The sequence below is a fragment of the Pelodiscus sinensis genome, chromosome 1 (assembly GCF_052426305.1).
Source record: "Pelodiscus sinensis isolate ZL-2025 chromosome 1, ASM5242630v1, whole genome shotgun sequence".
NCBI lineage: Eukaryota > Metazoa > Chordata > Testudines > Trionychidae > Pelodiscus > Pelodiscus sinensis.
The window spans coordinates 233,561,790-233,577,118 of NC_143052.1; the positions used below are offsets into that span (position 1 = coordinate 233,561,790).

General features: G+C 37.5%; 1 protein-coding gene across 21 annotated transcripts in view; it reads right to left on the reverse strand.

Moving 5' to 3' along the window:
* Nucleotides 1-2,806: 2,806 nt before the first annotated feature.
* Nucleotides 2,807-15,329, reverse strand: part of INPP4A (inositol polyphosphate-4-phosphatase type I A) — a 208,966-nt gene continuing 196,443 nt past the window's right edge. For all 21 annotated transcript variants that reach the window (XM_075916558.2, XM_075916552.2, XM_075916546.2 and 18 more), the window contains one exon: nt 2,807-5,820. In XM_075916558.2, the coding sequence (XP_075772673.1) occupies nt 5,688-5,820 (133 nt within the window). In that variant the 3' untranslated portion in view covers nt 2,807-5,687. The remainder of the gene's footprint in view (nt 5,821-15,329) is intronic.

Here is a 15,329-nt window from a genome sequence, read left to right on the forward strand (position 1 = left end):
AGTGTACACAGCTAGTTGCGCCGTATGCTAGGAGTGATTTTAAGTGTGGTGGATGGAGATTAGATAAAGTGGTTACTGGTTTGTTATTTTCAGCTTGCTTATTTTGGGTAAGGGAAATAGAAAAGGAAAATCAGCAAAACGAGAGATAGGTACAAAAGAAACTGGAACTTTACAGGGCCCAAGTGGCAAAGCAGAAAGCAGAATATAAAAGACAAATGGAATGAAAGAGGCTTGAGATAGAAGTGCAAGGTGCCAGGGACAAGGCTGCCCAAAGGAGCCCAGGAATTGAAAAAGCTTGAAAAGGATGAAGAAGCAGCCCAACAATCTGCTTGACAGGAGAAGGAGAGAGAGAGACTGCAAGAACTCTGCTGTAGTGGAAGAGTCAGCACCCTGACTCAGCAGGATCCACCCCTCCAAAAATCCATGAGTGGGATCAACTGTGCCCATCTTATGATGAATCTGCAGATATCTCTGAATATTTCATCACCTTTGAAAGACTGTGTACCATGCACTCAATTCCAGAGGAGCAGAAAACGATCACTCTGGTTGCAAAACTGAAAGGGAGAACCTTGGACGTAATTCAGTAAGACGCCTATAGCTGATGCTTCAAACTATGGTAAATTCAAAGGATTTGATTTTAAAATAGTTTCAGATTACACCTGAAACTTACAGGATGAAACTTATATCCCTTAAGAGAGGGGCTGGGCTCAGCAATGTGCCTTATGTGAACCAAATGAAAGATCTGCTCGATAAGTGGGTGAGGAGGGAACGGATCACAAGCTCTGAAGATATGTGGAATCTGGTTGTTCAGGAACAGTTCCTGGGCATGGTTAATGATGATGTAAAGCAGTGTCTGTGGGGTCAAAATGGTTGAATCTGTGGAATTTCTTGCTGTTCTGCTGACCAGTATGAGCAATCAGCCCTTCATCTTCAGATGGTTTTTTAAATTGCCTGGCACACCCTAAAAGGATATAAAACAACTTACCTGGGAGGAAGCAACCACTGTTCATATCTCTTTCATTGAAAAGGAGGGCTGGCCTAACCTTACTGCTTTCCCCATGTACAACTTTTACACAAGGTAAGACGGATTTATTGGGGGTTGTTGGCCCCATTCGGGAGTTGGTTTCCTGGCTGCTGAGCCCTTTGAGCTAAGTCCTTCCAAAGCTGAAGAGGTTCAGTGTCTGCATTATTCTGCAGGGAGAAATAACCCCAACTCTGTGCCTAGTCTGGGGGAGGCCTATTCAACCTATTTATAAAAGATCTGGAGAAAGAGGTAAACACTGAGGTGGCAAAATCTGCAGATGATACTGAACTGCTCAAGATTATTAAGACCAAAGCAGACTGTAAAGAGCTTCAAAAAGATCTCACCAAACTAAGTGACTGGGCAATAAAATGGCAAATGAAATTTAATGTTGATAAATGTAAAGTAATACACATGGGAAAAAATAATCCCAACTATACATACGAAAAGATGGGGACTAATTTAGCTACAACTAGGCAAGAGAGAGATCTTGGGATCTTGGTATGTCCACATCTTGAATACTGCATGCAGATGTGGTTGCCTCATCTCAAAAAAGATATATTGGCATTGGAAAAGGTCCAAAACAGGGCAACAAAAATGACTAGGGGTTTGGAATGGGTTCCATATGAAGAGAGATTAAAAAGACTGGGACTTTTCATCTTAGAAAAGAGGAGACTAAGAGGGGATATAATAGAGGTCTGTAAAATTATGACTGGTACAGAAAAAAACGAATAAGGAAAAGTTATTTATTTGTTCCCATAAAAACTAGGGGTCACCAAATGAAAATTAATAGGTAGCAGGTTTAAAACACACAAAAGGAATTTTTACTTCATGCAGCGCATACTCAAGCTGTGGAATCCTTGTCAGAGGATGGTGTGAAGACCAGGACTTTAACAAGGTTCAAAGAAGAACTAGATAAATTGATGGAGGTTAGGTCATTTTAATAGTCAGGTTGGGTAGAAATGGTGTCCCTAGCCTCTGCTTGTCAGAGGCTGGGAATGGATGACAGGAGAGGGATCACTTGAGATACATCTACACAGTAGGGCTAAAGTCGAATTAAGCTATGCGACTTCAACTACGTCAATTGCTTAGCTTAAGTCAAAATAGCTTAACTTGGCTTTTGGCACTGTCTACACAGCAGGAAGTGGAAGGAAGAACACTCTTCATTTCATTTCCCTTGCTCCTTCTGAAATGAGAGTTACAGGAGTCAGAGTAAGAAATCCTCCAGCTCGACATTATTTCGAAATAATTGCTTGTAGTGTAGACGTGCACTATGTTATTTCGGAATTACATCAGTTATTCCAAAATAACGCTGCTGTGCGGATGTACCTTTGATGATTACCTGGTCTGTTCACTCCTTATGGGGTACCTGGAATTGGCCACTGTTGGAAAGCAGTATACTGGGCTAGATGGACCTTTGATCAGACCCAGTAGGGTTATTCTTATGTTCTTGAGACAAGAGGATCTGGCTTAGCAGGAGAGATGGTGAAGAGCTCCACATAGCAAAAAGGCAGGGGTCAATGGCATGATCAGCACATTGGGGAACAATCCTAAGGTGACTTCTGTGATTGCATGGCTTGTCACACATGGTGTTTTCACAAGATCTAAAAAATGAATAGCAACATTTTATTCATATAAATGTGCAAAATATATTCATCAAAGATCCAATGCTTTCCCATTAGATAAATATTAAAAGATAGGTCAAGTTTGGAGCCAAAGATATTGAAAGTGTTAATTTAATTTATATTAAATGTATGCATTTAAAAATAAGTCATAATCTCAATATTCTTGTCAATTTTTTTATTGTGTTTCATCCTAAAGACTAGCACATTTACAGCATACATGGGTTGGATAAACTAGGAATATATAAAACACTATCCATATGTTTATGATATAGTAATACTGCCCAAACCAAATAAATAAAATATTTTAGTGCACAAAGCCTGGCAAATACAACTTGTTGGGACAAAACAGTATTGTATTATACAATAATTTTACATATGTAAATGAAACAAAAGGCAACTGAGCAGTGGGTGCTTTCACAGAACATACACAGAACATACCTGGCTATATTTTTTTTAACCTTTGTATGTTTTGTAATTTAAAAAATGTACTAAAAAACAGTAGACAGAACTTCATTTTACAGTAATCCTTAATGTCTTTCCTGTGAAACAGAAAAGCTTAAACTCTCGTGACGATTCCTATATGTTTAGTTACAGTTCCACAGTTTTTCTTTTTAGAAGAACTGCTCAAAATCGTACTGTTCAATATGCCCTTTAAGCAAGCCTATTTATGTGCATGTAAAAACAATGTCATATATATATATATATATATAAAATATTAGATGAACCAGGATCCTTTACATGAAGTATATAGAAATTATAATATTCTCCACAAAATAATGCAGTACTTCAGGTTGGTGTTCTACCCCTTTAAAAAGATGACTAAAAAGCATGCACGTAAAGAGTTTTGAATTCATTCAGATTAGGTGTGTATTCAAAATAAATAAAGGTCACTGTAATTTAGAGTGGATTTAATTATTAATTACTCCAAAATGCTAATGAGCAGCTCTAATAACGGTAATAACTCCCTTACATTATTCCCCTGCCAAAACTGAACAGAGTTCCAGTGTAACAATGTAAGAATTTATATATATGCCTAACTACATGACTGAAAAATATATAAAATAAACTGATCAACTAAATGTCACCAGTGAGAAACTCAGAGTTCTAAAGTGTACAGATTACATTACAAGAAATGTGGCATTTAATAACGGAATAGGAATTGCTGGTTGAACAGAATGAATGGAATAATATAAATCTGAAGGATCCTTACTGAGGGATTTTTTTGACATGCATTTGTTTTACACATTGTCAAAAAACAAACACAGGTTGTTCCATTAGGGGTGATCAGAGTCAGTGGAGTTCCCAAGGACTGTTTCTGCTATAGCCATAAATTAATTATTCAGAACAGGGACAGGATAATTAATACTTTTTACAGACTTCTAGACATGCATATCTTGCACAGTTGTCATCATTTTATTGTCCTAGTAAGGGTAAAATAATAATAATAAAAAAGCCAAAACAGTCTGGCAGGTGTGACACATTGCTAAATGTTGAACTGCAAAAAGCAAAATGTGAAAAACTACAGTACTTAACCCTCCCCCCCAATTTATTTATGGGAACAGACGAACATGACTGATAGAGCAGTGAGACACAGAAAAACACCAAGAAGACAGAGAAAGAAAATTGCCACATACATATCTGTCTGTTGTTATTCAGTTATGAATAAACTGAACATATTTTCCATTTTAAGACCTGTTTCCTTAGAATCCGAGGGGAAGGAAGGACTCTTTTATACTGGGCTAAATGTGGCTAAGGAAGATTAATCCAAAAAAAAATCTGGAAATTAATGTTTCCTTTTTTTAAAAAATGTATACCCTTTACAGAGACTATTTTCAATTAGATCTGTTGAACATTTCTTACTGGATGCTTATATGGTCACCTTAATCATGAGATGGAACAAGTATGAGATTTTAACACATTAACAATTACTTTGTATCAAAATAGGACATTGCCAGATTCATCCGAAATATGTTAAGACAATCATAATCCCCGCACATTATTCTGACAGAGCTCAGCTGGGTAAAATGCAATACTAAACAGAAATATTTTTTTTTATGGAATGATTTGGCAGTGGTGGGCATTTATAGAGAGCACTGTTGGGTTAGCAATTATTGAAGTATATATTAAAAATTCAGATAACACAATGGACCTGGAAATAATATAAAAAGCTATGGAAAAATGTGTTATTTAATACATAATACCATGAAATGTACTGACTTGCCTGTTATAGTACAAGTTACATTACTGTAATAGGATAAATCTATTTGAATTTTACAATATTGTTTGTTAGCACTCACCACTAATCAAGCGCAATCACATAAGTGTTTGAAAAATTTAAGTTGAAAAAAGTTTCTGAAATCAAATAAGGTGTTTGAGAGGTGCAATCCTGTTCCCACTAAAGTCAATGGGAACATTGTATTAAGTTGGAGCAGGATAGGACCTCGTATCTGGCATTGTATATTACATTACTAACTCATGTATGAAAGATAGCAATATATATACAGTAAATATTTTAAGTGCCGGACTTTTATTGTCCTGATAGCCTTTTCTAAAAATTAAACCTTTGATGCTTGATTGCAACAATGCATTTTACACTCACTGTCCAGGGTCCAATTAATTTACTATTTACAACTTTGAGGTATTATACTCAGTTTTAAAAAGTATTATGAAAATCTCAATCTCAAATCAACTCAGTAGAAAAAGATGTTATGTAAAACACCCGCCTAAATGCCAATCATAAAGTTCTTGACCATCCTGGAGATACCAAGCTATTTGCATGTAGGCAATTATTCAGTGCTACAATATTTGTACATCTTACATACACTGAAGGCTATTTAAATGGGCAGAGAGTCATCAAGCTAATCTCAAGCTAAGGTGTCAGAATAATCTTCATAGATTCCAATTCAATAATGTAACATGCTCATTATAACCAAGTGAAACATACAAAAATTGGTTATCCTGGTCCTGATGACAAATTCATATATTAAACTAAAGTGTAGTCCATGTTTTAATGGAACAGCTAATTATAGGACACGGTATGCTTATGTTTCAACTTTTCCATAAGTTCCTTCTGGAGGCCTGTAATGCTTTGGGAAAGCCTTCAGTTGCAGGGAATTAAATGCATACTTGCGACATCCAACATTCTTCATTGTATTTTCTCTTCGACAACCCTCACTGGGGAAAAAAAACAAGCACAAAAAATGACAGAAGTAAAAAGGAAAATAAATAAATAAATAAGCGACTTAAACTAAGATGAAATGAACTGGTTATTTCAAAGCATTAAAAAAGTTGATTAGTTTAAATGGGTGTTTGGATCATTTGTCATTGGAAATATTAAAAATGGTGACTCATTAAATGATGCTATTAAGAAGCACACAGAATGAACACATGCTATGTTTGATTGCTAGTTTTGCATTTCTAAAAAGCAGCAGTGTATCTAATGGAACAAACTTTATATATTTGAGATGGTTTCATGTATTTCAGTGTACTTTCACTGTGAAGTTTAAATGCCATTTCATTGCAATTGGGATCCCAAGAAACCTGCTGAAACACAGTTCTGCTAATTTGTTAGTAAATTAAGTTAATAAAGAAAAACTGCTGGTCTCTGAACAGAATGTTTAAAATAAATTTATTGTTCCCTGTATGCCAGTATTATGAAAACTTACTTAAAGAGCAGAGTGAGTACAAAAATAATGACTTTCCAGATAGCTTTGCATGCATAAATTAGTTTGAAAATCAACAAACTGTACTAACAGAATCTAAATCCTGAAATGGCAGCTTCGTATGTGTGCAAAATAAAGATTGGCTCTATATACAGTTATCACACAAAACTGTTCAGAGTTTAGATTGCAAGGCCTTCCCTAACGTTGCTATGTAGTTGCTCATACTGTGGAGAGGCTCTGTGCTATAATGAAAGCTACCCCACCGATAAGGCTTCTATACAATGGTTCTGAAATCCACTGCAAAATTCTCTTCATATGCAAAATCCTTGTTTTCCAAAAACAGACTTATAAAAAGGAAGCACTTTTTTTAAAAAAAATGTAGGTTATAAATTAGCTTAGGTTCTTAAGAGAATGTTTTCTTCTTTCTCAGTACAGAAGGTAAAAAAATGGATAATGATAATGGTTTAAATGCTCTAACTCAGGTTTCTCAAAGTGGGCCACAGGTCAGTTTTGGCAAAGCCACTAGTCAAGTGGTTCCCAATGAGGTGCCCGCGGGCGCCATGGCACCCACCGGGGCATTTATGTGCGCCCGCTGAATCATCTGGGCTGGCCCGGCACGTGCGGAGCCAACCCTGGGCGCAGGGCGTGTGGGCGGCCCCTGTCCTGGGTGTGCGGCACACGCGCGGTGCCAGCTCTGGGTGCAGGGCTCGTGGGTGGCTCCTGCCCCAGGCGTGCAGCACATGTGTGGTGCCAGCCCCGGGCGCATGGGCGACCCCTGCCCCAGGTGCAAGGCACATGCGTGGTGCCGGCCCCGGGCGCACTGTGTGTGCGCGGCCCCGGACACCCAGCACATGAGCGGCCCCACCCCCGGACGCCCGGCAGCCCCTAAAGGTTGGGGACCACTGCCTAGTGGGCCCATGCTGCTTTGTTTAGCCAACCACTAAATGGTTCCCCTTGGCTGGAAAGGGCAAGCCAGGGCCAGTGAGAGCTGTGAGGTTCTGTGGCTATGGAACCTTTGGGTAAACAAAGTGGCGCAGGCCCACGCTGAGAAACACTGCTCTAACTTGATGGTGAAATGTACACCATACCAGTGTATGGTTGAAATGCTATATAAATTCCTATTTTAAAGACAGATGAAAAGCAGCATGTAACATATCCCAGGTACATCACAGTGACTTAATTTAAAAGGTTGGTTTGGATTTTGTTTATTTTTGAAAATCTCTTAACATTAGCTCATTGTTGGGCTTATCTGATTTTGGTTAATTAAATGGTTGGAACTTTATTATTTGTTGCCTGCTTTTAATGTTTTAATGCATTTAGCATTCTTGACTTTGTCTCCTAAGACCATCCTATTTAAAGTTTGAAGATTGCCTATAACAAATGTGCAGTAACTTTTTTTCTTAGTATGGTTCCTATATGTATGGTATACCAGTATTTTGTGTCTTTACACAAAATGCTGCAAAAGTTGCTACAGCTAATTAAATGAGATATACTGTGAAAATTCCCTGAATATGTTTTTACATCATGGACTTGAATTGCTTCAAAGGAGCCATTAAAATATACCTCTTTAAGAGATCTGCTTTCATTTTCTTGGAATTTTTAAAAAGTGTAATTAAAAACTTAAGTTTAAAGTGTATGATAATGTATACTAATATGTTCGCCACATTTACGAGACTTGGATAAATTTTGTACAAAGTATGCCTTGTGGAGGTATCATTTGAAAACATATAATCTTCTGAACATTATTGACTGTGAACATTACTCTTTTGGTCAAATTGCTGTGAAGTTATAAGAGTTGGTTACAAAGCATTGCTAAATATGTTCTAAGGCTAAGAAAAGCAGACCTAAGCCAGTTTCTCAGAGACAAAGAGACACTGGCAGCCTAGCCAAGTGTTAAAGAGCTATCACCTGTTTAAGCAGTTGTTCTCCAGCAATGGGAAAGTGTGAATAAGAAATGTACATTCCATCCCAAGGACTGGTCAGACCTTGTGTCCAAAAAAGACTACTTGTTGCCTGCACCCCAGCTGGGGGTAATCGTCAAAGAGAGGAAGATGGTATCAGAATCAGAGACAGTGGCCTCCCATTTATCTCTCTCCTCTTTCTTTTCTGTTTACAATATCTTTCAAAGATTTGAACTAAGGACGGATGGACGCCAGGCTGAAAGTAGACTCAGTCTGTGAAATGTACTGCAGTGTATGGTGAAACAAAACCTTTTGTTTTTACATTCACTTAGCTTATTAAATTAGGTGTTAGCTTGCATTTTACTCCTTTGTTTTCTTTTGTAACCAATTCCGACTTTCATGTATCACCACTTGTAATCATTTACAATCTATCTTTTTGTAGTTCATAGAGTTATCATATTATTTTATCTTAACTAGTGTGTTTGGATTAGAATATATGGGAAGCACCATTTGGGATGGTGCATTATCATTTTCCTTTGATGAAATGACAGACTTCCTATGTGCGTGTAGTGTTCAGAAAGGTACTGAGTAGTATAAGATGCATATTTCTGGAGGAACAAGGCTGGGATTAAGAATTTCTGGGTGATGCCCTTATATTATAGTCCACGAGTGACTGATCAGAGCACTCATATAATTTAGCTGGGAGCAATTCTGAATACTGACAGTGGTGTGAGCAGATAATATGTTAGGATTCGTTAGAAAAATATCAGTAAAATGATCGGTTAAGGAGTAGATGTTCTGACACCCTGGGTAATGTCACAAAGTGATAGTAGCATGCTACACAAAACAGAAAGTTAGGGTATTCAATGGTAAGGTTAGCATTGTTTAGAATTCATTCATCATGACTAGTTATTGCATATTTCTGAAGTGAGTCACAGTGATAGAGTGGCAGGGGCTTTCTCCCCTGTGGATGTGAGGACAAGACTGTTAGAATGTAGATATTCAGGACTGTCTGTAAAGGCCTATATTTTAATATTTTAGGTGTATTCTTATCAGTTAGCTAGTTAGAGGTATGTAAAAACAAAGAATCAAACAAAGAATCAAAATCTCATTCTGCCTCTGTACGTGCCTTCTCTCACTGTAACAGTCTGAGGCCTTGTTTTTTGGCTAAGCAGCAGGAATAGCCATAAACTGAAACATATGGTCACGTTCTCACGTTCCAAACCAGTCACTTTGACATAAGGTAATATAAGGCTGTTAGGAAGGCAAGCCAATCTAACACCTCCAGGTAAAGAAAAGACCCTAGAATGTTTAAAGAAATATTAGTGTAATAGTGTTCTGTCTGGCAAGAATTCACTTAACAGATGGAGTTGTGAAACTCTCATTTCTTTAGTGTTTTGTGTTTATGGTGCACACTTTTCTATTGTTAATTTGTATGGTGTCTGGTTTTTTAATTGTTTCTGTCTGCTGGATAATTAACTTATTTGGGTGTAAATCGGTCAAGGTGGTGGGATATATTTAGGCAGGGACTTGTGTTACAGTGAGTTAGGACTGGTTAATAAAATGTCAGTAAAATAATTGGTTAAGTCATAGCTGAGATTATCACTATATAAACTGGAGCAAACAGGAAGTTGGGAAAAAAAAAGAAAATGGAATCATGCTTGCTGAAAGCTAACCCCAATAAACACTGAATTGTCTGCACTTCAGACTTCTGGTATTGTGGCTCTCTATCTGTATGAGAAGAACCAGGGAATTGGGCGGGTGAAGGGAAAAGCCCTTTAACAAACATATATGCTACCCTATATGACCTTCTATGCCATATTTTTAGCTGCTGTAAACCACCAGCTTCAATAGAACTATGTCAGCTTATTCCAACTGAGGATGTAGCTTATTGTTTGACTGGAAACACTGATGACCAGAAATATTTATTCATGAGTCACGTTCTGTTAGGTGACCTAACTGTGAACATAAATCCTTATTTCATGCCTGGGATTCCTAGACACAACTGGATAAGTTGGCACTGTACCAACTGGTATCAAGTTTCCTAAATTTTATTGGCTTTCATGATATCTTTAATATAATCTTAAATGTGATCTAAAATATATTTTGATATGTGACCACAAAGGCATAACTATAATTGTTATTTTTATCTTAAATGTAGGAGTTAGTTTTACCTTAAATCAATTAACATTTACCACACTTTTACCCTAGTATCTGTCAACATTTAATTAAATGAATGTAAAAGCTCCTGCCCAAAGGTAACCAGCTGAATTAAAAAGATACAGTATAACACTCTTGCCACCATCAAAATTTAATAAAGTCTGTTCTAAAGTGCAAAGAATGGAGATCTAGTGCTGTTGAATACATCTCAGCTAATGGCACTTATGTTTATTACACATTCATTCATATGACATAACAGTCTTCTCATTAGAGATCCTATGGAAGGGTTCGAATCAGGCAACGTGTCAAATACTCTCGTAAAAAGCTGAGCATCCACAACTCCCACTGAGCTCACTGTGGGTGTGTCTAGACTACAGGGTTTTGTTGACAAAAGTGGACTTTTGTTGACAAAACTATACCTGTGTTTACATTACCACCAAGTTCTGTCGACATAACATCGACAGAACTCGGCAGTTTTGTCGACGGCAGTAAACCTCATTCACGAGGAATAATGCCTTTTGTCAACAGAGTTTTGCTGACAGAAGGAGTTATTGCATCTACACTGTCCTTTGCCTCTACACTCTCATGTTGACAAAGCGGCTTGCTTTGTTGACAGAACTGGATGTAGTCTAGACGCTCTTTGTCGACAGAAGCTTTGTCGACTGTATCTGTCGACAAAGGCTGTGTCGACAAAAGTCTGTAGTCTAGATGTACCCTGTGAGTTCAGGGCACATGGCACTGTACAGGACAGGGACAGTAGTGAAGAACCAGAATCTTAATTTAATTATGTTACAATTTTCGTGGAAAATGTAATTCTTCTGGTCATGGAATGTTAGCAGCATGCACTAAGTTTTTCAGTTCTGGAGACCTGGGTTTAAATATAGGCTAGATCACAGAGGATGAAATCTAGGCGCCAAAGAAATCAAATTGAATTAAGTAAGCCTAGGTTTCACCCAAAGTGAGACTAATCAGATTGATCTTACAAGATGATGAGCATGTTTTGTCCCAATCCACCAAAGCAAAGCATTTGAACATGCTGCAGTTTAAGCACATGAATATTCCCAATGACTTCTATAGGACCAGTCAAGTTCAAAGTTAAGCATGTATGTGTGAGGTGGGGCTACTGTGCTCAGCGCTTTGCAAGATTCAGGCCATTGCTCACACTGGATTTTTATTTATATAATAAAAACACAGAATTTGGCACAAAAGGCAGGCTGTTCAGGGGACAAACAAGGCTGTAATCAGAAGAGTGTGAAGAACAGGACTGAGATGCATCAGCAGAGTAATTTATACTTGCCATCCATCAGATTTTTATTTTCCATGGCTGGTGTGCCACTGGTTTCAGTTTCATCAGTAATACGCCCTCCCAAATTCACTTCAGGTTGTTATAAACATAAATTTAAACAGATTCGCTTTTTTTTTTAAACACAAGAGAGCCTCCGGGGTGAAGAAGGGATGGAAACCATGAGATGGTGAACTGTACAATCTGATTTGGTGAAGATACAAAGAAAATACAGCCATGTACTTTCTGATTCAGTTATAAAAGGAAATTAAACTTTTCCTGAATATAGGAGTCTATTCTAACCTGAATATTACATAGCTGCTTTTTCATCTTGCATTATTACTGATCAGAAATTCTTATTAAAAAAACCCATTAAAATGAATATAAAAGTTACATCTACCTAGGCTTTCTGAATGCTACCATATTCCTATTTGAGCGAATTAAAGCAATTATGATAGAAATTACAAATTAACTCATTGTCATCTATGTCATCTAACTCATTGTCACCTACGTATCTCCTTATGTGGCTCTCATAACCATAATGTCTATTCACCTAGCAAATATTTAAATATAGAAATAACAGTAATACTTTATCTATTGTCACTGCTAAAAAAACGCAGATGCATTAGCTTTGTAGTTCATTGTTGGTTAGTCCACATGCTAAAAGAGCTAACTAATATTTTCTTGCCTAGTTTATTAAATGTCAACATAATTAACTTATAAGTTAGTATCCTGCTTCCAAATTCTCTTTTATAGTTTGAAAATGGAGCATTCTTTCCCAAGGAAGAATAAATGGATAATGGATCATTCGCAGCCTATTTTTACTACACACTCTCCTTTTCTGTGAGTCCCTTAAATATGTTACAAAAATGTACACCTATAAACGTAATGAAATAATATTGCATACAGTACACTGCAATTAAAGTTTTTCTTGTGTGGGTAAATATATGCTATTGTAATAGATTTAAACATGAGAAAGGAACAAGAGTGGGTTCTGCAAACTGTTTTCTACTTAATTTAGAGAATATGCTTTGAATGGAAGTAGAAAGGTGTCAGATTTGTTTAGGTACATCTGTTATAAACCCCACCTATATATTTTACAGTTTTCTCTCCATACCTCATAAAAATGAAAGGTAAGGTTAGCATACACTTAAAGATTATACAAAAAGATACAAATATTTTTCAGACAGCGTTCCTTTCTCTGGAATACATGAAACAAGTAACACAAAACTGTATATATGAGAGAGACTCTTAGATCTGAATGTAAGAGAAATATTTGGTAAGAGAAACTGATCTTCAGGCCAGCTAAAGTAACGAGGTAACAGCCAACTTCAGACTATGTTATAAGCACTGAAAGCGTAACAATAAATTTAAACTTTCAATACAATTCCTCTTGATAAAATAATTTGATGTATATTTACAGTTTAGTACAATATAAACATAAAAATGTAAGGCATAATAATAATTATTCTTGGCAGACAATGCTATGACACATTCCTTTGTCCAGCAGGTATCAGGTGGCAATACATATTGAAGCACTTTTATTTATTTTGTTTTTTTAACTTGTCTTCATTTGCAACGTAATCGGGCCACCAGGTATGCTATGCTCAGAAACAGCCACACAATCAGTAAATTGGGGCTCAGTGCTAGTAAAGGAATAGAGTAGAGGAGGCTGGGGTCCAGCCTGAAATCTCGGATGGGCACCAAGCCACTCAAGTTCTTCTGGGTGACTATCTCCCGTGTTCCAATGCTGTGAAAAGGAAGAAGTTTGGGAGAAGGGAAAATAAAACAGAAAGGCAGACATGCAACGAATGTCTCAAAAGAGATGGGAAAACAAGGTGACCAGAAAATGAAAGGAAAAACATGAAAGAAGCCACAATAAAATCAAAACATGGAGTAAAGAAAGAGTGAGTAATACCAAAATAAAAATCACCACAATTACAGATAAAAGGAGAGAGAAAGAGAATAAAAAGAGAAAAATAAGAAAAAATACTGTAGTCTACTGAAAATAAATACATGTAGGTTGAACAAGAATGGTTTTCCATGTTCATTCTCTCATTTGGCCAAGCAATATTCCATGCTGCTCTGCCATGCTGCCACATGCTGCAAATAAATGGAGCTCTGAAAAGCAACCTGAACATGAATAACCATTGTAGTATTTGACCCTTTCAAACATGCTTCAATATGACTTGCAGTGAATTAATTCAACAGCCTCTGACCTGTCTGTTACAATGCATCAGATCAGATATTTTTCTTCAAAATGAATTCTTCTTCTCAAAATGCACACGTTTGGGCAGTGTTTGATGTATGCAAGTGGGGACATAGGCAATGAGGGAATCCGCAGGTCTCAGAATAATTGTCTCAAACAGGCCCTCATTACCTAGACTGTTTTTGAACAGAGGGCCAACAGCAGAGAATATTTGTCCAGGTTAGCTGAGGTTTCTCAGCCCACCTCTTCATTTTGGATCACAATTCTGTTCCAGCCACTGTCTTTTTTCATTATGCTGTAAACACCTGCAATTCTGGAGTCTAATCTTGTGAGTAACAAGAGCCTCTGGTTCAAGGTACTGAGGAACCTCAACTCTCTTTGGCAGATAGTAAGATCTCAGAAACTTCCTGCAGGTACCTTGTTTAAGCAAAATGAGGAGGGCAGACACACATCTCTCTGTCTTCCCAACCCCTGGAAAGAGAGTAGGCATAGGAACATGCTCAAAGCAACTTCCCCTGCTTGGCCTGCTAGTGAATGGTAGTGGATGAGGAGATTGTCTATGAGAAGTTAGAGAGCAAAAAAGTTGAATGTATCTGGGATAAATTGGTGGGAATCAATACGTATTGGGGGCAAATCAGATTTATAGAGAATGCTGGGGAGTGGATCAAGGCAATATTACATAGATTTGAGTGTGAGTAGGGGAGGCAGTGAATGGAGGGCTAGAGTTGAATGGAAAATGTAATCAGTGTTAGAGATATTAGATTGAGTGTGGGGGCAAAGCAAAGATGTTTTGATCTTGGAAGATGAAACAGAATATGAGGAAGGCTGGAGAGAGGGTCTGAAAAGATAACAGGAGGGTACAGAACAGAGAAGGAGGGAAGAAGAAGCACTAAAAGTAACAGGAAGACATACATCAACGTTCAAAACCAGAGAACAGAAAATGAAGAGACGGGTGGAAAAAGGAAAAGAAAGAATAAAGCACTGGAGATGCAGGGCTTGTCTATGCTTGAAATGGTACAGCGGCATGGCTGCACCACTGCAGTTGCCACACTGGGGCACTTCAGCATAACACTGCCTACCCTAACAGGAGGAGTAGCAGCTAGGTTGGCAGAAAAATTCTTCCATCTATTAATAGCTGCTTACACATTGGGGACTTGGTCACCTTAACTATGCCATTCATGGATGTTGATGGCTCACCTCTTTATCAACTCACATAATATAAAACTGAATACCACTGGCATCCAGATCAGTTAGACTTATTCCTGGCTCATGCAGACATCCCTAAAAGGCAAAAAATGCTACCTTTGGAAACTTGATTGTGCCTAGCAGTATGTGTTTCACTTGACAAAGCAAAATGTACGTAGTGAGAATAACTCTAGAAAGGAAAAAGAAATGTAGGAGGAAAGTTCCTCGCTAATCTGGTGCTTGAATGGGACCTAAGGCTAATGGCAAAATTTCACTTTAAAAAC